Here is a 22617-nt window from a genome sequence, read left to right on the forward strand (position 1 = left end):
ACACACATGACTGACTTAAAAGTAAACACCATGGCTCGGTTGCCACTGTACCACCAGCACAAGGATTTAGGATTACCTGGCCATCTCACATGGAATAGCTTATCCAAAAGTTACTACAGGTACATAGAGTCCTATCTGTGAGGAAGTGATTTTCAGTAGCAACCATTACCTTTGCATTAACATTTAAATATTCTAATAATCATGCCATTTGAGCATCACATAATACAAATTTGGAATTTAGGGTGGATATGGGTGTGAATGCTACTTGTGCTGTATCTTCTAACACTCATCACTTTGGTGATTCAGCCCATCAGCTGAGTTTTTAAAATACAGAAATTTCTCCTTATTTCCCCCTTATTGGGAGCAGTAGTTTTGTGTTTAATAATACAAATTTGGGCATGGCAGGAACCGAGTCAAGAACTTTTAGTACTAAGAAGAATATGAATCGCTATTTAGTCCAGGACACTGAATCAGGACCCTACATGTATAAAGCAATCCTGGTAAGATCCCTGTCCAGCCTTGTCTTAAATCTTCCTCATTGGAGGGTAATATCATGCCAGCACTTTTTTGAGCTTGTTGCTTCATGCATATTCTGAATAGATATGCAAAACTCTTCTTAATGATGTACTTTTTGACATTCAAAAACCACAAGTATTCAAGCAGCACTGAAGCAAAAAAACTTATACAATCAATTTAGTTAACTGGCATGTATGTTTTACAGGCAGAGGCAATGGAATCATAGACTTATAGCTACTTCCTATGGTGTCCAACCTTAGGAGAGATTCATTAAGGTAGGGAAATCCTCTTTGCCAGGGGTAGCCAATGTGGTGCCTTCCCGATGTTGCTGGAATACAACTCCAGTCATCCTTAACCATTGCCCATGTTGGCTGGGTCTGATGGGAATTTCCATCCAAAAACATCTGGAGGGCACCACATAGCCCACTTTTGTCCAGCACAACCACCTGCCACTTAAGCATAGATTTATAGGAAATTCCATTATTTAACCCATCAGGATAGTAAGTTTAGGCAATGGTTATGCTCTTGTAGGACCAGGAAGACTTAATGGTCTAATGAATCCCTTCCAACTTTATACTTCCATCTAACAGGAGAGAAATGGCTTCCAACCCTCAGAGACCACTTGGACCAGCCTTGGGTATAGTGGCAGGTCAATAGATCTTACCCACGTAGGACTTCCTTCACAGATGCGAAGTAGAGAGAAATTGTGTCTGTCATTTGTCCTTGTGCAAAGCAATGCAGCTGTATGTATGGTATTGATGCTGTTATCAATTGTAAATCTAACACTATATAAGACTTTAATTGCAGATTCTTTGGTTGTGTGAGCATACCTGCTATCAGGTCTTAGCATAATGGGGATTTGAGGGTTGAAGATACATGGTTTGTTTTAATAAACTTTTCTTTTTCCTCTTTTCTGATACAAATAGGAGTTTCACACTACTGTGAGTTGTCTGTCAAGGCAATTTATCTGTTTACCTTCTCTCCTTATACCACTTGTAGTGTTCATTCAGCGACGACCTGGTTGAGTAGTAATTGTGAAAGCCATTGAAGAAAATGGTCAAAATATGCAAAAATTCATATATGCAATGGCATGCACATGCAGTCACACATCAACACTTAGCACATTGTATGACTCTATGCAAGACAATGCTCATTTGCCTTCTGCTTTCTCCTTTTATAGTTCCCTGTTTAAGAACTGTTGGATCCAACCAAGCAAAAGTTAGTTCCAGTATAGCAGTGCAATTCTATCTACACTTGTATGGGAACAAGACCCACTGTATTGTCTACACAAAGGTAAGATTGACTGAAGTATGGGTATTTATTCACTCAGAAGTAATTGTGCATAAGACTGTGGTCTTAGTCACGACTAACTTAACAGTGCAATTCAATATATGTGCATTCAAACCATTTCTGCCATACTTTCAATGTCTGCTTGTCTGAATATCCTGAAATGCTGGTGAGCTTTTTACAGGATTTGTGCCCATTGCTCTTACTGTGCTATATATGCTACTTATTATTAACAGTCTACACTACTCTGCAGTCCCTTCATTCCAGACATTTTATTTCATGCACTGCAATCTGTGGCCCTACTCAAAATCGGCCACAGGATGGCAGAGCTCAGCCAGGAGTCAAGATGGGCATGCAGACAGCTCTCTGAGCTTCAACCTAAGACCTGGAGGAGGAGGAACTATCCTTCGTAGAACTTTGGACTGCCAAAGTAAGAGTCCTTAAACACGCAGCCTTTCACTCCTGTGAAAGAAACATGTATGGAATCATAGAATCATAGAATCATAGAGTTGGAAGAGACCACAAGGGCCATCGAGTCCAACCCCCTGCCAAGCAGGAAACACCATCAGACCACTCCTGACATATGGTTGTCAAGCCTCTGCTTAAAGACCTCCAAAGAAGGAGACTCCACCACACTCCTTGGCAGCAAATTCCACTGTCAAACAGCTCTTACTGTCAGGAAGTTCTTCCTAATGTTTAGGTGGAATCTTCTTTCTTGTAGTTTGGATCCATTGCTCCGTGTCCGCTTCTCTGGAGCAGCAGAAAACAACCTTTCTCCCTCCTCTAGGTGACATCCTTTTATATATTTGAACATGGCTATCATATCACCCCTTAACCTCCTCTTCTCCAGGCTAAACATGCCCAGCTCCCTTAGCCGTTCCTCATAAGGCATCGTTTCCAGGCCTTTGACCATTTTGGTTGCCCTCCTCTGGACACGTTCCAGTTTGTCAGTGTCCTTCTTGAACTGTGGTGCCCAGAACTGGACACAGTACTCCAGGTGAGGTCTGACCAGAGCAGAATACAGTGGCACTATAACTTCCCTTGATCTAGATGCTATACTCCTATTGATGCAGCCCAGAATTGCATTGGCTTTTTTAGCTGCCGCGTCACACTGTTGGCTCATGTCAAGTTTGTGGTCAACCAAGACTCCTAGATCCTTTTCACATGTACTGCTCTCAAGCCAGGTATGCCAATACTATTTTATCAGCCTAGAGCAATACCCCTATAGGCCACAATCCAGAATCTGATATTTGGTTCAGCTATAACCTCCGCTGTAGAGAGCATTTGTACGATGTCAGACCTTGCTCTTCCAGAGTCCTACATTGCACAGGAAACCTCTTTGAGTAGAGAAGGCTCTTCACTGCAGACAACAGAGGCTGCTTTACTGGGGCAAATGGAGCACAGCCCCACAAAACTGTTTTCCCTCACAGCCCCCACCTGCCTCCCTTCCGATTTACAACCAGTCACGTGTTAGTTCTGTCTGTCATTGAATACGTTATTAGAAGGTAGGGTGGAGGAGCAAGTCCACTGTCAGGGATTGCTGTCATTGGACTCCCTGCTTATAGGAGCCTCCCAAAACCCCTGCTGCGTGCTGGCGGCAGCAGCTGTTGCCCTTCTGCATGGGGCCAGCACCAACTCCCCCACCTGTTCTTTCCTTCTGTATCTGACAGCAGTGGCAAAAAAGAGGATCAGCCACTGCCGCCCCCAGCATCTGGAGCATCCCTACAGGCTCTCTCTTGGTCTAATGCAGGGTTTCCCAAACTTGGGTCTCCAGCTGTCTTTGAACTACAGTTCCCATAATCCCTGACCACTATTCCTGCTAGCTAGGGATGATAGGAGTTGTAGTCCAAAAACATATGGAGACCCAAGTTTGAAAAACCCTGGTCTAATGTGATGGCCCTGGTCAGCCACTGCTGCCCCTTCTTGCCACCAGCATTTGCTACAGAGGGAGGGAAGCAGTAAGGGAGCAGAAGTGACCAAGGGGTGACAGCGGCAAGCAGGAGCAGCTTGACGTTATCCTACAGGAAGGCTCAGTATGTTGTTTCAGACGTCCATTCTGACAATGTTGCTCTTTCAGCATACAGTATTAGAGGAGAGATCTGGTTTTCTATGAAAGTTGATTACAGTGGTACCTTGGTTTAAGAACAGCTTAGTTTATGAACAACTTGGATTAAGAATGCTGCTAACCCTGAAGTAGGTGTTTTGGGTTGTGAACTTTGCTTTTGAAGCAGAACATGTTTCGCTTCCTGTTGCATGTGTTCCATTTGTAAATTGAGTCCACCGCTGCTGTGGGAAAGCACGCCTTGGTTTAAGAACAGACTTCCAGAACGGATTAAATTCGTAAACCAAGGTACCACTTTACTTCCCATTTTTGCTTTCCATGGATGTTTGCTGGGGGAGAGGTGAACGTCTCCTACAGCGTCCATCCCTGCTTACAGCTTCCAGAGCACCTCCTCTGATACCTCACACCCCTACCAAAGAAGCCGAACCCTCTCAAACCCCCATACCAGGTTCCAGAGAAAGGCCAGACTGGGGACAACTTCGATTGGCATGTGAAGGTGACCTGTTGTCTAGGCATCCCTTGCTGAGTCCTGATGTGAGGGTGGGGTGGCTTGGGTGGGACTAAGGGAAATCTGCAATCTGCAGTACACACTTTCCTGATACGACTCACTCATTGTTGCTTCTTTGAAACAGAAATTAGGTGTATGTGATCAGCAGAGCTCTGACACCAAACCCACATAGATGTACATGTGTATTCTGCTAACACAATTTTGCCTATTCTTCTAAAGGACAGGGCAGGGCAGGCAGAGGGAAGGAGACTCCTCTTCCTCTGCCCCCACCCTTTAAGATGCAGGTGGGCAGCCTGCACCTTTAGGACCATATGCACTCACAGCCCAAATTTGTACTACACTAATTTCCTAATTTCATGTGAGGGGTAGGCAGAGGTGTACATAGGGGTTGACCAGGTTGGGCCCCACCAAGGGCACAGGACTGGTGTGTGTGCATACAAAAATTGTGCCTCTCCACTCTGGCTCGGAGTGGCTACCTGTCTGTGTACTCCCTGAGCTGCTCTGGGTGGCCAGGCAAGATGTGCAAGCTCCTCTGGGTGCATCGTCTGAGGAATCCTGTCACTGGTGTGGGCCCTCGCTGCAGCCCTAAGGGGCTCCCTCCCCAGTCGGCAGGCAGCAGGAAGGCAGGCAGGCAGACTAGAGGAGGAGAGGCGGAGCCAAGCCAATGGTGATGGAGGAAATCTCTGGTGGAATGCAAAAGGCAACAAAAAGCAACCTTTTTGGGTTTCTGGTTTACAGTCTCTTTGGAGGTGCCAACATTGCTCCTTGCCAAGGGAGCAAGGGACTGGGGTGGGGTGCGGGGCTGATTATCTTCTTGCCAAGGGTGCAAGGGAACCAAGGTATGCCTCTGGTGATAGGGAGAGGAATGGAGGTGACCCCACCCCTATTTGAATCTGGCCCCACCCATCCATGCAGCCTCAAGAGCAAAAAGGCTGCCCTTCCCCCTGCTTTAGGAGATGTGGAGAGGATGAGGGATGGCCAGAGCGAAGGAGGATGCTTTACTCACTGCCCTGGCCTTGAAACATATGGGGGAAGACAGCCCCACAGCGAAGGTGGGAGCAGAGCAGCTTAAGAAGTCTCCTTCTGCGCTCTCTGTCCCTCCTTCCACCATAATAGGCATCTTCTGGATCTTTCCTAATAATGAGGATAAACCCAAAGGTCTAGCAATGTTCCCTTTGCCCTTTTCTGTTAATGATCATATTCTCACTGGGCGCCAACTGAAGGTACTTTGACCTGGGATTTGTAGAGGAGGCTGAACCTGCAGGCAGGTGGAATTTTCACCTGCTGTACATGGTAAACATAGAGGAAATATTTGTCACACTCCTGGAGCTCCTCGGGTGTGTTTTTATATCAAGTCGTTTTAATAGAAGCATTTTATTCCAAGTCAGGTCAGTGGCAATTAAACAGATATGTTTTGTAGTGAGCTGCATCACAGAGTGGTTTGATTTGAGATGTAACTGACACGACAGGGTATTAGAAATTAGTGGAGTTTCCAGTCAGGCGAATGTGTCACATTAAATCAGTCAGAGCTTTACTGTCCAACAGGTGGTGCTAGAAAGCAAGCCATCTAGCACTGCCCTTCAGAAAAAACTGAATTTAAAGGCTATGGATAAGCAAATATTAGCCACCAGAGGATTGTCTACTAATGTTCAAAATTTTAAAGAGAAGCTGGAAATAGTTTATGCAGTGCTTTAAATAAAAAGAATCAACAAAGTGTGCTGGGTCAAGGCTGTTTTCAAATGGTTACTTGGGATTTTCTGTTGTAGGGAAAGGCTGCATAGTTCTTCATCGGTTGCTTGAAAACTCTTGTTTCCATTGAGAAAGGAAATATCTGTTCATATGAGGGTTCCTTGACTAAACAGCGTGAGGGTGCCTGAAGGGAAGCTGCAGAACAGAGCCAAATTGAAAAAGAATCCAGCTAAATCAGCTCTATCATCTGTTTGCCTGCTGAGTCTCAGACAAAGCATTGGAAACCTAAATACCCAAAGTTGAAGCAATAAACTATAGCTTTTGATCAATTTATTCAGTGGCAAATGCCACTAATGCAACTCCTTCGGGTACCAATGGAAAGGACTCTGGCACATAGCACCCAGGGAGAGGGGGAGATGGATTGAGAGTCTAGGCTGAATGTCCAAGAAAAATGTTCTAAAAAATGTAAATGGCTACAGTGCTGGGCATTTCATTCATCAAGATGGTTCTTAGGCTTGGAGACTAGATTCCCAGCACTAATCCTTGGAACGGCAACTATCTCAGGAGGTGACCTTATCCCCATGAGGCTGTCCGGGCCTCAGTTATGAGGATAAGAATATTCAGCTACCTCACTGGGGTATTGTGAGGATAAGGAGTCTCAAATGTGGTAAAGAACAGGGCCATATAAGTAAGAAGACATATGAGCAGAGCACAGGGCTAGAACACAGGAACCAACCTTTATTGTTTTAGGACTGGGTACATCTAAGGAAAGGGAGTGCAATTGCCTCCCACCCCTGTTATTTGTAAGTTGGGAGGGTGGCTTTCTCACATCTAGTTTTGTTGGAGATTGGTTATTTGGACCTTTGTCCAAATGTATTAAGACATTTGATACAAGTGTTCAGAGATTACAGGGATCGTATGCTTCAGAAATGGAATACTCTTTCAGCAGTGACTGAGTGATAAAGAGCATGGTCTATGAATTGGTAAATTGCCCATGAACTCACTAGGTGGTCTCGCATCCTCAGTCCCCACACATCAGGGTAAAAATACTGACTTTTGTTACAAGGTTGTCCTAAGAATTCCTGAGACAGTGTATATAGAGTACTTTCAACTAAAAGGCTACGTCTTATGAGGCAATAATGCAAAATGTTTGTTTAGTAATTCAAGAGGTTACTCCTCTCATACTGTATTCCAGTTAAATTGGAATATTCATTTTTTGTGCGCTAGCTAATTAGGTATAAAAGCAGGGAGCTCTGGTGCCAGTCATAGAAGGTCCACCTCTGCCGCTAGAGTGACACTCTTGAGTTAGAAAAGTGCTTTCATGTCTGAAGAAGAGGGTCATGCAGGGCTGTTGTGAGGGCTGAAATTACAGTATTCCATCTTTCAGATGATAAATACACCATTAAGCATATTTATGTAAAGGTAAATTAACCGGAGCCACTAGAGTTGAAAATTCTATTTTCTCCTAATGAATTGGATACATGCAGCTTTGAAACTAATGTAAATTACTTCAGCGGAAAATACAGCCCACATTCTTCTTCATAGCTCAGTGTACATGAAATCCACCATCTATTATAATTGGGGGGGGGGGGGAATGCCACAGATGGTCTCGTTGGAGCCCTGTCTCCTCTCGGTTCAGTTTTGAGACTTTTTGTTTTTCAAATGTCTAGTATCACTGTTTAGGCGATGCAGATATAATGCTCCCTTAGATTTTACTCTGGCACCTCTATGGCTTGCTTTTTAGGTGTCAAAGAATCAGACCTAACAACACTTTGGTACTGATTAGTGTGTTATTTCAGGATTAGTCATGGAGGACTCTGTAAAACTGAAATCCTAATCATACTTACTTGCTGGAAGTGGGCCCCACTGAAGGCAGTGGCACTTACTTGCGAGGAAACATGCAGCGATAGTATTGCAAAGTAAGCCACATTTGCCAGCTTAAAATGATTAAGAGTTCCCTAGAGGGACCTGGTGGTTCAAATAGAGAGCTACAGTATCAAAATTCTGCCCACCCTTACAGCATTTTTCACTGTTTAACTTGCCATATTAGGCTTCATTTCTTAAGCAGAGTTTCCTAAATTGGTACTGTGATCAATCAAAGGGCTTGTAGGTGGCGAGATGACGCTCTACTTAGTCACTCAGGGAATCTATCCAGCTGGGTCTGTCCCTCTGGCTTCATTCCACAGGCAGACGGCTTCCTTGCGGATCACACTTTGAGGTGAAATCCTGGGCAAAATAGTGACTGCATTGCATAACATTTAATGCCAGCATGCAACAACTAAACGGTGGCATGCATCAACTTTGAAAAAGTAAAAACACTCAAAAGGATTTTCATGTCACTGCAATCTGCAAATCATGAACCACAGAGATGAAAGATGTAGTCACTGAAACATGTCAGCTTCTCTTTTAATCTCACATCCAAGTCTGAGTCTGACCCAACTGTAAGGCTTAAAGGAAATGAACTGGGTTGCTAGTTTTCTTTCACATCAACAATAAGCAAAGCAATATATCCAGAATGAATGGCTAGTCAGCTGATAACTATATATATATATAATATAATAATAATAATTTCAGAATAAAAATTGCACACTAATTAACCCTTATTAAAAAGGAGGGAGATGTGCTTAATTTAATTAATTGCAAATCTGCTGTGAATTTTGTTTATACGATTTTTGATTTATCTGACAAGGGAAGCACAGACAAATTTAACTGAGAAAGCTCCGATTCAGGCCAAATTGAAATAGATTAGACACCAGAATCAAAAAACAAAAACACCGCCATAGGTTTTTGTTTTCTAACATGCCAAGTTCAGCTACTGAAATAAATATTTGCTGTGCCTTTAAAAAAAAATACACATAAGCTGTAAGTATTTCAGAAAAAAATGCCCAGTTTCTTTTCTAGCTCAGCTTCATTAAAGTATTCAAGCCATAAGTAAGACCAGCCAAAAATACTCTTCCAGATTTGAATAAGATAATGCACCTGTTTTTTCTAGCTTCAGTGACCACATAAGTCCATCCATTTACCTTGATGCTGGAGAGATCAATTGCTGCTTCTTTGGGTTTTGCTGGTTCTGGTGCTGGTGCTGGTGCTGGGGCAGGTGCAGCGGCAGGTGCAGCTGCTTTCTTGGCGTCTTTCTTTGGTGCCATTTTCTTTTCTTTCTTTTTTGAGTTAAAAGGTGCCCCAAAAAACCCTTAGAAGAGATTCCTGGATGAGGAGCAGCAGATGGTGAGGATGATCTACAGCCCGGTGCCTTGGAGGTAGACCCAGTGTGTTGAACACCATAAGGGCATATATATATTTCACTTAGTGCCTAATACAATCTTGACACTTGCAGCTGGATTGGACAGTTTGCTAGTCAAGGGGGATGTCATCCGAGTCAGGCTATAAATGGAATCTAAGGGGGTCAGACCTTCATCAGATTCAAGGGGACTTCTGTGCCCTTTTTTAAAGCCTCCCGAACATTTTTGCAATAGATGAAAAGGAGGGAAGAATATGACAAAGCCAGTTTCAGGTCTCTCGTTGACATTCGTTCAAGTGTAAGATTGACTGACACTTTTTTTTCTTGGTAGAATTACAGTTCTGCTAAAGTTGTAAATCTTATTTTCCATCACTGTATGTCATTATGGGGGGGATTGAATTTCCATCTGGAATTTTGACTTTAAGGGTTGGGAAATGATCACCAGTTTCCATCTCCCCTCCCCCTCCCCTCTTTCCTCCAGATCATGTCCCCTCCTCTCTCCTTTACTCCTCCTCCATTTCCTTCCTTTGCAAGATGAAAATGTTGATCCAGCAAAGAGTATGGGGGGGGGGGTGTTTAAAAATAAAGGCAGGCGTATATGGAAAACCCATCCTGCTTTAGCCTCTCTCTCCCCTCTCTCATTCTCTCCAGTCCAAGATTCTTCCATCTGTTCTTATTACTCTTTTAATAAAGCTCAGAATCTACAAAAAGCTACTCTGAAAAGCCAGAAGCTCTCCGCTTAATCCAATTTCATGTATTGTTGGCTGACATAACCAAGCCCAATTTATAAAGGAGACAGACATGCCACCTAATGTATTTTCCCAGAAAGGCAGGAGACTCCCTTCCCTCACAGCATTTATAAAACCAAAATAGCTATCAATCAATGATAGCAGTTGTGTTTATTGTTTCTAATTTAATTGCCAGTCTTCTGTCACGTATTTAGCTCTCTTCACTTCCAGCCTCACAGAGACCTTTCCCCTTCTCATGCTCTCCCGTTCCTTTCCTGAGCAGACAAGTGTTCAAGCTCTTATTAATCACTTCTGTGTTACTCAGAAGGGCTCTGCTCTCATTGTTAATTAAACCCGTATTCGGTTACTATACTCTTAGATCCGAAGGATTTCTGACCTCTGCAGCCATCTCAACTGTTGCTTTGTTCAGCTTACTGTGTTGAAAATAATTTAGATAGATTTCAGGATCCTGGTATCTTTCCAATAATAAGCACAAAGCTACCAATAAAAATCATTTATATCCTTGCAGATTACAAATTGGGTTGTATTAAATGTAGAAAACAACCAAGATTCAAGTTAGTTACTTTCCATATTAATTAGAAGCAGATGTGGCAAAATGATCAATTATTTGGACTCATGGTAACCTTAAAACATACCCACACTCTTCTTGGGCGAGGGAGGGGGAATGTATCTATATTTTAAGGAAGAGAACAGCTGGGAAATGGTCTGACATGGCTGCCAGCTGTATTTCTGACTGTCTACTTAAAATATTGTCCACCCATGACTGGAACCGCCTATATGGAGTGCAAAAGGTCTTCATTTAATTTTGTTTTCTAGTTTTTGGTCACAATTAGGCCACATAATGTAGCCTAACATGGGGTCACACACACAAAACCTATTTGGTTTGTATCCAATGCTGCTGTTATGTTTGCAAAACAAGACTTCTTCTTGGACAATGGTACTGAGCCTTCTCTTTCCCGCAGCCCCCAACCCCTCCCAGGGTGTTGGAAGACCCTTTGGGCACACACAGGGAGAAAAGAGGAAGGGGAAGTATCCTGCTCCATGAGTTTAACTCTGCTCATGCAGTGTTAGATGCAACCCTTTCTGATGTTTTTATTTTTTTTATTTCTATCCTGCCCTTCCTTCCAAAGGAGCCAGAATTGCAGGAGGACTGTGCTAAACACTGCATTTGTCCCTGGTTTATTAAAGCTCTGTACATTTGCATAACATTTAGTTCACATTACTGTGAATCTACACCTAGCAGAACTGTGGTTTATAATTTGCGGCAAGCCAGTATTCTTCATAATGACTAAGGGTGATATTCAACTACATTTTTGCACAACTTGAGGAGGATTCTGATCTCTCCTTCCACCGCCCCATGCCCAGTGCTATACCCAAAACTGCTCTGGAAGGTTGGGGGAACCCCAGGACAGATTTATAGAGTGCATTGGGGCAGGGAGGAAAGGGGGAAGTGATTCCATTGAAGCCACATGCCTAGCACTTCGCTGAATACCATCTATAAATGAGGTTTGCACATTGAAGTTAAAGCAACAGTGTAATGGGATTATCACCTCCCAGTTTGACTCCACTTGTTAGGTAATTGCCTACTGTTAAGTAGTAGCCCAAGAAAACCAATCTGGAATAGCAGTTTAACACATTGAAATATCAAATGCTAATTAGAATGACCTATAACCAGCAAAATCCAAGAGGGAGGTAGCAGTAGCATAAGACTTTTATTAGAACCAGCTAGAAGTCACAAGGCAGTGAACTAGCTTTGAGTTTCACAAAATTCTTCCTCAGGCTGGATGTTGAACAAAAAATGGAAGTGGGGGAATGTTGTCTTAAAAGGGCAGAGCAAAGGCCCATCTGTAAAATGGGACCATCTTAAGATGGTGTCCCAGACATGCAACCTGATCCTTTGCAAGTTTACTCAGCAATAAACCCCACTAATCATAGAACCATAGAATCATAGAGTTGGAAGAGACCACAAGGGCCATCGAGTCCAAGCAGGAACCACCATCAGACCACTCCTGACATATGGTTGTCAAGCCTCTGCTTAAAGACCTCCAAAGAAGGAGACTCCACCACACTCCTTGGCAGCAAATTCCACTGCCGAACAGCTCTTACGGTCAGGAAGTTCTTCCTAATGTTTAGGTGGAATCTTCTTTCTTGTAGTTTGCATCCATTGCTCCGTGTCCGCTTCTCTGGAGCGGCAGAAAACAACCTTTCTCCCTCCTCTATGTGACATCCTTTTATATATTTGAACATGGCTATCATATCACCCCTTAACCTCCTCTTCTCCAGGCTAAACATGCCCAGCTCCCTTAGCCGTTCCTCATAAGGCATCGTTTCCAGGCCTTTGACCATTTTGGTTGCCCTCCTCTGGACACGTTCCAGTTTGTCAGTGTCCTTCTTGAACTGTGGTGCCCCGAACTGGACACAGTACTCCAGGTGAGGTCTGACCAGAGCAGAATACAGTGGCACTATCACTTCCCTTGATCTAGATGCTATACTCCTATTGATGCAGCCCAGAATTGCATTGGCTTTTTTAGCTGCCGCGTCACACTGTTGGCTCATGTCAAGTTTGTGGTCAACCAAGACTCCTAGATCCTTTTCATATGTACTGCTCTCAAGCCAGGTGTCACCCATCTTGTATTTGTGCCTCTCATTTTTTTTGCCCAAGTGCAATACTTTACATTTCTCCCTGTTAAAATTCATCTTGTTTGTTTTTGCCCAGTTCTCTAATCTGTCAAGGTCGTTTTGAAGTGTGATCCTGTCCTCTGGGGTGTTAGCCACCCCTCCCAGTTTGGTGTCATCTGCAAATTTGATCAGGATGCCCTTGAGTCCATCATCCAAGTCGTTGATAAAGATGTTGAATAAGACCGGGCCCAAGACAGAACTCTGTGGCACCCCACTAGTCACTCTTCTCCAGGATGAAGAGGAACCATTGATGAGCACCCTTTGGGTCCGGTCAGTCAGCCAGTTACAATTCCACTGAGTGGTAGCATAGTCAAGACCGCATTTTACCAGCTTCTTTACAAGAATATCATGGGGCACCTTGTCAATTGCCTTGCTGAAATCAAGGTAGGCTACATCCACTGCGTTCCCTTCATCTACCAGGCTTGTAATTCTGTCAAAAAACGAGATCAGGTTAGTCTGACATGACTTATTTTTCAGAAATCCATGCTGACTATTGGTGATCACAGCATTCCTTTCTAGGTGCTCACAGACTGTTTGCTTAATGATCTGCTCCAGAATCTTCCCTGGTATTGATGTCAGACTGACTGGGCGGTAATTATTTGGGTCCTCTCTTTCCCCCTTTTTGAAAATAGGGACAACATTTGCCCTCCTCCAGTTTGCCGGGACTTCGCCTGTTCTCCAGGAATTCTCAAAGATGACTGCCAGTGGTTCTGAGATCACATCTGCCAGTTCTTTTAATACTCTTGGATGCAGTTCATCTGGCCCTGGAGACTTGAATACGTCTAAACTAGCCAAGTATTCTTGTACTATCTCCTTAGAGATAAGTTACTAAGTTCAGTTACTCACAAAGTAGGTCAAAGAGCAGCGCCAGTCTTGAGACAAATAAACATGTCAGAAACCATCCTCAAAGCCCATTTCATTTTCAGCTTTCTAAAAGCTATTGGTGAATATATGTGGCTTCTTGGATGTGTGAAAAGGGCCTATACACAAACCAGACAAAAATATATACGAACAAATGCTGCAAATCTGGGTTCCACAAAGAAGGAAGAGACTGTTTTGCAGTATGCATTAGTGTTGTGTGTTAAGCAACTGAGGCACAGGTTTAGGTCCCACAAGGTTTATTTAGAAAACCAGAGCTTGTTTTAACACCCCCAACAACAACAACAACAAATCCTGGATAGATCTAGAACTCTATGGCCTGGGCAGTTCTCCTTCATAAGTTCTGCTCATCCACACTACATCTTCCAGCAAGCAGTGCTCACAGTTGCATTGCTTTTCAGGCAAGGCTGTATCTTAAGATCACCAGAAACAATTAATAGAGACTAAAATCAGGTCATGCTTTTGAATTATGGTGCTGGAGGACACTCTTGAGAGTCCCATGGACTGCAAGAATATCAAACGTATCCATTCTTAAGGAAATCAGCCCTGAGTGCTCACTGGAAGGACAGATCGTGAAGCTGAGGCTCCAATACTTTGGCCACCTCATGAGAAGAGAAGACTCCCTGGAAAATACCTTGATGTTGGGAAAGATGGAGGGCACAAGGAGAAGGGGACGCCAGAGGACAAGATGGTTGGACAGTGTTCTTGAAGCTACCAGCATGAGTCTGACCAAACTGCAGGAGGCAGTGGAAGACAGGAGTGCCTGGCGTGCTCTGGTCCATGGGGTCACGAAGAGGCAGACACGACTAAATGACTAAACAACAACAAAATCAGGTGAAATGGAGGCACTGTGGGTGGGTGGTTTCCCAAGTCTGGGAAGTATGGAGACTGTTCTAGATGGGGTTGCATTTCCATGAAACAGCAGGTTTTATGTGAGGCTGCCATTGAAGATGTTCCAGAAGTTGCAGTTGGTAATGTATAGCACCTCCAGAATGCTGCACAACTCACCCAATTCAATTCATATTGAATCTGTTTTCTGTAATCTGCATAGGCTGCTTATATACTTCCAGTTCAAAATGTAAATGTTGACTTATAAATTGCTAAGTCATTTGGGGGCCAAATACTCTTGCTACAGCTGCTGTCCTAGGACCTAAAGTTCTGCAGGGAAGGTCATTCTCATGGTTCCAGTGGGCATGGTCTTTGTGGTGGTGCCCTATCTTTGAACTTATTCCTTGAGCTATGTCAAACTTCTTTGATATAGGGTTTTCAGTGTCTATTAGAAGCACAGTTTTACTTGTACTTATGAGGTTGTGCTAATGGGTGCTATATTGGTTTCATGAACTGGAAACTCTTGGTTTTTAACATTTTGATGTACCATATTGTGGTTTTATTGGTGTCAAGTATATTATTCAGTTTTTAATATACTGCAAACCACTCTGGTTTTTCATGAAGGCATGTCTATAAATGGAACAACAACACCCAGTTTATCTGAGAAAGAGTGACTTGTGGTGCCTCACTCAATGTATATGGCCATCTCTGGCCCTGAAGCTTCTATTAATAGTCTAAATCCTACAAAGGTAAGTTTGCTTAAGCCCCTTTAAATCAATTGGCTTAAACATGCCTACACTGTGTTGCATTTAAGCCAATGATCCCATATAACTTAAACCTACCTCTTAGAAAGCTTTATACACCCAACCATGTATCATAAATTGGGCAACATGTGCCCCAGAGTGAATGATAGCTAAAAGGCCAGTGCGCATGGATGTGAGAGCCACTTATCAAGCGAGACAGTCTGGTAGCAGTTCAACAGGTAGAGAGATACGTGCAAGCCTCAGTATTATGTATAGTTCAATAATTTATGGCTCACTTAGTGAGGTGTTTCGAAGCAATCTTGGAAATGATGCAGAGGTGAAAGGAAGAAGAAGAAGAAGAAGAAGAAGAAGAAGAAGAAGAAGAAGAAGAAGAAGAAGAGTGGGAAACATAGTGACAAACATGATTTTTTTAAAAACAGAGTCAGATGGCGAGGCAAGCCTTAAAGTGAGGAAAGACTTCATAACACAACCAGTGTGTCATTATTATTCATATTATAAAGAAATAGAAAGCGGAAAAACACACGTTTGCCCAACCCAACCCAACTCCGATCACTGTTTTTCTTATTTTACAATTGAGAACTCGGGATAAGAAAATATTTGGATGTTTTTATAAAGGATGTCCCAAGTTTGTACATCACAAGGGATGCCTCCACACACGCTGCAGGTGTTATTATCAGCATGGCAACTGAGGGGGGCAGGAAGAGCAGCACAACTCCAGGGCAGGGCTAAATGGCGAGCTTTGCTGCCTATTTCACCACGCATGCCATCTGTATGTGAGTAACATGTGAAGGTGGCATAAGGATTGGATTAGAATGATGTTAGTTGCTGCCAGACTTGTCGTAACACAGCTGTGGAAATCACTGTTGTGGAGAAGCTTATGCATCAAATCTGTGCCGTCAAGGGGCAAGCAAAACAGAATACTTTTTTGCTGAATGCAGTAGTTTGGGCCACCCCACCCCCAATACTAAGATTGACAGTTCAAGGATACTCCCAGCCCAATATGCAACAATTTGGAAAAAATAATTAATGATTCAAGTGTCCAGGGAATTATAATCAACTGATGTTGTTTATGGTGCCTTAAGTTTCTGCGACTTTAAATATGTGTGCTCCGCTTAACATAGCCATGTGGACTGTGCTGGGGAGTAACAGTGGGATGTGAGGCACACAGGCATAATATACATGTAGATCTCAGTAAAATAAGAGAACATGGTGGTGTCTGTGTAAGAGACTGTGCAATGAGGCTGGGGAGGGGCAAACTTTGGAGGTGCAATCCATTGATTGGGTCAGTGGGCTGTGTGGAGGGGGGGGGGAGAAAGCAGGAGCTGGAAAAGTTAACTTAAAAACAAGCAAATTACGTACAGCCTGTTTCTTTTTGCTGCTGCTCTGAGGCCAATTCATCTTCAGGAAGAGAAGGGCTGTGAACTAACCCAGTTCTGCCAGGTAACAGAGGGTTAGAAATCAGCATAAAGCTTTTCTTGCCTAGCTTTCACACCTAGTAATAGGCACATATCAATTTGCTGCTGAAGTTTCAAGTGCTGGCATGGGAAGCAGAGACAAGCTGTGGCCTGCTAGCTGCCTAGTTCAATCAACATACCAAGTTCAATCGTCATAATCAGCAACAGCCAGCAAACACTACTGGACCTACCTTCCTTTTCCAACTAACCATTGCCCTAGACTTCATGTAGGAGAGTCATTTTCTGTGACTGACTTCTTGGGTGCCTAGGACAAAGTTTAAGTACTTTAACCATGCGTACAGGAGCTGACCACAGAACTGGAGAGCTCCACCAAGATCTACTTTAAGAAGCCCTGGCTTAGAGGTGCTTTGTACTTTTCAAAGCCCCTGAAAGAAATTGGAACACCACTGAGGAATTCACACCAATTGTTTAGTATGTAAAGCTTAAGATGAACAGCTGTGGATTTAGATGCTTTCCCTTATGATGGCATGAAACAGAAGCATTGAGTGGCATTTGGGAAGCTGGCTAGTGCTCCACTTTGCACTGGAAAAAGACATGGGAAACTGCTTAACACTGACAGTCCAATGTGAACAGTGACAGAGGCTTATCTGTTTCCAGGTGTTACAGAAACAGAGTTTCTCTTCTGCTTTTAACACAGCAAATAACTAAATATGATCACTGTTTCACTCTGTCATCCCTGGCAGTGTGACTTGACAAACTTCACTTGTAATGGAAAGCAAAGGCAACAGCTGAGGATTCGGGTGTTCCATAGCAGCTGGCTTTTTATATGTTCTGCTCCTAGACAATAGACTCCTTCCATCATAGGGCTTGCTGCTAAACTCTCTGAACTGGGGCAAAGGAACTTGGCTTATTAGAAGCATTGCATACTTGCTTTGGAGTTAAAATTGTTATAGTATTTCCACAGAAGGTAGAAAGCTGAAAATTGTCCAAAACATTCTAGTATTACTGTACTAGAAGAGTCTGGAAACTGAACATCTGTACTTCTTGTCCTCAAAAATGGAGAATATGAAGTGCTCCCAAGAACAGACAAGGCACTTCCACGTCACCTAGAAGCCTGACTTGAACATCTTTCCTTCAAAACAGGCGATGTTCAGAACTGTTTAAGGACTTTTACACTGGCTAGAACGCTACTTTCAATACATATATTTATAAATAATAATTAGTTGCTTTGAATAAGGGTTTTAAGCTACAACCCCATACACACTTATCTGGGAGTACCGGTAAGTCACACTGAGGTCACTTGAGCGTACTCTGAGTGGAAATGAAGAGGATTTTGCTATGAGTCATTGATGGAGAATTTTGAAAATATTTGCATCTGACATCCTCAAAAGCTGTTTGTGTGCGGCTGCAATTCTGTACACATCCAACTGGGAATAAGCCCCATTGATGACAATGATGAAGCTTCCTTCTGAGAAAACATGACATAGGCTTAGATTATGAGGGTGCTTCCACACAAGCAGTTGATCATTGTTGGGGTTTTGCTGTACTGTTACCAGCATGGAATTCTAATTTCCCCATGAGGAGAGACAGCCCTCCAGACAGAGAACTGTCCTCTGTAAAGTAGGACCTTACATGGAAAAGTAATTATGAAGCATTCTAATGAGCTCTTGCTCCTTCATCTTTTAATTGCAACCTGTTCTGCAAATAACTACAGGTGCTAATGTTTACTTCCATGCCGCAGAAAGTTTTTTCTACTGGTTTCTGTTAAAAGCACATTATTTTGAAGATAGAGCTTGGATTTTCAGAACTATGTTTTCCATTGTAGCAGTTGTGTTATTCCACGCGAGAACCTAGCTGAATTACAATTCCATCATGGGTTGGCTTTCTTATAGAATCGTAGAACTGTAGAGTTGGAAGGCAACGTGAGGGTCATCTAGTCCAGCCCCCTGCAATGCAGGAATTTCTTGCCCTGAGATTGAGCTATCCTGCAGCATCACAGACAATGAGAAAAACGCCCATTCATGATAAACTGGATGAATCTGAGCCATGGAACAGAAGAGTGGCTATTGAAGTCTGACCGTGATTTACAGATACAAACTGAATTGTTAAGAATTGACACTGATGTATCATTAAAAGAATAAGAGAAGTAGCCCCAAAGAAAGTGATTTTATACTTAAAAGCAGAGAGGGTGAGACAAAAAAGAAGGAAGATTTAGTTAGAAGTGTATAAAAAGCAAATAGAAAAGCAAACCGTGAGAAGAAAGCACCTCTTTTCTCTCTTATAGTTTGGGATATGTTTTTCCCCTTTGTGTGACGTGGGGCTGTGTCCAATCGCTAAGAGGAGGAACGCCAACTGCTGTGCTGCATATAGCGGATGGCTGACTTTGCAGTTGTGCCTCATTGCCCTCTCACTCAAGGTTTTCTAATTCTGTCTCAAAGCAATATCAGTGTCTCTAAGCGATCAGCCCTGAGGAATGCAAATTATTCCTTCTAGAACTCTCCAGCACCTCAGCCTCTCTCAAGGGGACATAGCATGCCCAAAGAGAAATGCCTTCCTACCACGGCACTTGTTTACTAGACACCAGAGCACCACCCAGAAGTCCAGATTCAGATGCAGAGAACCTAGTATTTGACGTTCTTTTCTTTAATTAAGGTTTTCTACTCAGGGTGGGGGGAATTACAGAAAAATTGAAAGAATTGATTAGTATGCATTGCGCTGAAGTTAATACCTGAGACACTTTAAAGACTAGGGTTTGTGTTCTAGGATTACTTCCCAACAATACAAATTAGAAATTGGTTTTAAATTAAAAATGGGGAGTGCTGGGAATCTTAAGTGCTTTGCTCAGATACCAGCTTACATGAAGAATTTCAAAAGAAGCATATCCATGTATACACAGCTTTTTCTCTGAAGAAATGTGCATGCTTGTGGATGGGCAGGGATATGTTTTTCCTTCATTTTTAACAATCCTTAAAACTTCCTCCCTTTCCTCTGTTTTCTTTAAAAAACTGACCTCCTCAAAGCATCCTTGGTTTATTGGTAATCCTGGTACCGCTGGGGCTATCAAATGTAAGCAAGCACTATAATGTAACAGGAAAATTTGCGACAGCCACTTTGCCAGCACCTGTTCACAGCTTCTTTTGAGATATCTGCAGTCAACACAAAACACATATAATAATGATTCACATCATGCAGAACCCTTCACAGGGGAAAGAGTTTAGCTGACAGGCCCAGTGGGGTAGTTCTCGCTGGATAGTTTAAAATGTGAAGATTAAGCTCTGCACAAGATGCTAATTCCAGCATTCATGCTTGCGCTGCATGTGTTAAAAATAAAATCTCTCTGGTAATTCTTTGGACAATTTGAATTCTTGCAGCTTCAAGGCCCTACAGTCCGTGCATTTACTGTAAAAAGTTTCCACTTCAGACTATTCCCTGGAATGCTGAACAAACAATTCTACTGTATTAATTCTCATTTAAATGAACTGTGTCTTCCTTGAGTCTCATTCAATATTTGCCTTCAGTGACTTCAGGGTTAGAATGAGCATTATAGGATGGAGAAGTAAATAGTGCATGGACCCTCAGAAGTTCTGTATTTCCATATAAATGTTCCATATTTTCTTTCTGATATGTCACGTCCAAGCTACACTCCCCATCTCTCTCTCCTGACATAGAGAACATACAGGGCATAGGGCAGGGGTAGGCAACCTGAGGCCCGTGGGCTGGATCCGGCCCAATCACCTTCTCAATCTGGCCCGCGGACAGTCTGGGAATCAGTGTGTTTTTACATGTGCAGAATGTGTTCTTTTATTTAAAATACATCTCTGGGTTATTTATGAGGCATAGGAATTTGTTCATTCCCCCCCCCCCCGAATATAGTCCGGCCCCCCCTCATGGTCTGAGGGACAGTGGACCGGCCCATGGCTGAAAAAGGTTGCTGACCCCTGGCATAGGATGACCAAGACAGTCTCCATGCTTAAACTGGGGTGAAATCCTAATTAAAATTGTTCTATAAAATTATTTTCGCAACTGTAATTCTGCGGCCTCATTCTTTAAGATTTCTAGCCTTCAGTGGCCTCCTATCTCTGCAGCCTAGATAAGTAGGGATTTTAAATTTAAAATAAATCTAAAACTAATTTTTAAATATATATATTTTTAGAGTTTTCCCAGTACTTGTCCATTTATCACTCAGCAAGACCATGGTTTATCATCATGTTTATAGGTAGTGGTGATGTCTCCTACCGCATCACAAAGAGCTTGGGTGCCTGTTGGTTTAGTATTTTAACCTCTGCTGCTTTGAAATTTATATACATTATGCCACTGTTTTGTTCTCATTTTGTTTTCTTTCTGAGTAAAGGCAGGATGGAAGTGTATCATTATGCAAATTTATGTTCCACTTTTATTCCCTGATGGGACTCAAAGCAACTTACAGGTAAAAACAAGAATTGCTAAAATATAGAATAAGCAATCATTAAAAACCAATTAAACATGGATAGGATTAAATCTATCTCTCTATCAACCATCTGTTTAAACCAGGCATAGGCAAACTCTGGCCCTCCAGATGTTTTGAGACTACAGTTCCCATCATCCCTGACCACTGGTCCTGTTAGCTAGGGATGATGGGAATTGTAGTTCCTAAACATCTGGAGGGCTGGAGTTTGCCTATGCCTGGTTTAAACCATACATCTATCATCTGCTTATAGAGGTGGGCTGGCCATCCGTCATGGATGCTTTCGTTGAGATTCTTGCATTACAGGGGGCTGGACTAGATGACCCTCAGGATCCCTTCCAACTCTAGAATTCTTTAATTCTGTGAAATAATTACAATAAAAACAGCACAACACCAGCCCTTTAATTAAAAGCAGTCAGTTCCCAAAGGCCTGTTGGAACAAAAAGGAGGGAGCCAGTCTAACTTCTCCAGGGAGGGAATTCCAGAGTCTGGGAGCAGAAATCTTAACCAGCAGGTGTTTGGCTCCCGTCTTCTTTGGGAAAGAGCAGAATGGAAAGTAGTGGTGCTCCGCCTCCTGCCCCAAAGGCGTTACAGAAGAATAGGAGCTTGCCTCTCCCACATTATTTTATCTACTTGTTGATTATCTACAATTCTTTTAAAAATGCACTGATTATGTTGGAAAGATGTAGGATGAAATGCAGCTATTGTTTTTATCAAAAATAATCCGAGAAACCCACTTCATTTCTTAAGGCAGCCCTATTCCAAGGCAGATCTTTTAACCTTCCTTAAACACCCATTGCCACCCCCTCAATACCCTATTTAGCAATAGAGGCAAGCGGCATGTAGCTAAAGAATGTTGTTCTACTTCTCATATATCTTACGTGATCAGAGATTGTTAAGAAGGAAACTAACAACAGCTTAGACTGAAATATAGATCTATAAATCTTAAAGAATAAGACAGCAATTCAGAACGGGTCAAGTCAGACTCCAGAGACTGAATCCAAAGAACACACACAGTGTGTGTGTGTGTGTGTGTGTGTGTGTGTGAGAGAGAGAGAGAGAGAGAGAGAGAGAGAGAGAGAGAGAGAAGCAAAGGCAAGAAGTTCAGATTATCCCAAAAAAGTTTTATTGTTTAAAAGTATAAACTGATAAGAACAAATTAATTCAAGAGGATTTTTTTTTGTTATCATAGCCAATAGAAGCTCGCCTGGACTGTTTACTAAAGATCAGGAAGCGTACCATGAGAGCCAAGAGGATTCTGGTGTTCTTAAAGAGCAGAGTCAAAGAAGCTATTACAGGTGAGAAGGCTTAATTCAAAACATAGAAGTCTTGTCCAAATGCAGAAAACGAAAAGCGTAGTGGCCAGATACAAAACTGGACAGGGCTAGTTGTGCAGAAGTGGAAATTTGAACAGGTGCTGCTGCTACCCTTGCTGAGATTCCCTCTTCTGTTAAAGGTACGGGAGTCCACTCCCCTCTAAGCTAGGCTTAACTTTAATATATTGGTCTCTGGCAGGAAAGCAGACTGAAAGTATCTAATGGTCCATCAGGCTATTTTGG

General features: G+C 42.7%; 2 protein-coding genes across 3 annotated transcripts in view; one reads left to right on the top strand and one right to left on the bottom strand.

Annotated features, from left to right (window-relative positions):
* The window catches only part of MYL1 (myosin light chain 1), a 29584-nt gene extending 20033 nt beyond the window's left edge, over positions 1-9551 (bottom strand). The window contains exon 1 of one of the 2 annotated variants that reach the window (XM_083400172.1): positions 9086-9551. In XM_083400172.1, the coding sequence (XP_083256298.1) occupies positions 9086-9208 (123 nt within the window). In that variant the 5' untranslated portion in view covers positions 9209-9551. The remainder of the gene's footprint in view (positions 1-9085) is intronic. The other variant, XM_083400173.1, reaches the window with a different exon arrangement.
* Positions 1-22617, top strand: part of LOC310658292 (uncharacterized protein) — a 33690-nt gene that overhangs the window by 5452 nt on the left and 5621 nt on the right. Inside the window, exons 2-3 of the mRNA XM_083400178.1 lie at positions 1710-1809; positions 22251-22356. Of these exons, the coding sequence (XP_083256304.1) occupies positions 1710-1809; positions 22251-22356 (206 nt within the window). The remainder of the gene's footprint in view (positions 1-1709; positions 1810-22250; positions 22357-22617) is intronic.

This window comes from Podarcis tiliguerta, assembly GCF_965153285.1.
Source record: "Podarcis tiliguerta genome assembly, chromosome: 1".
Classification (NCBI taxonomy): Eukaryota; Metazoa; Chordata; class Lepidosauria; order Squamata; family Lacertidae; genus Podarcis; species Podarcis tiliguerta.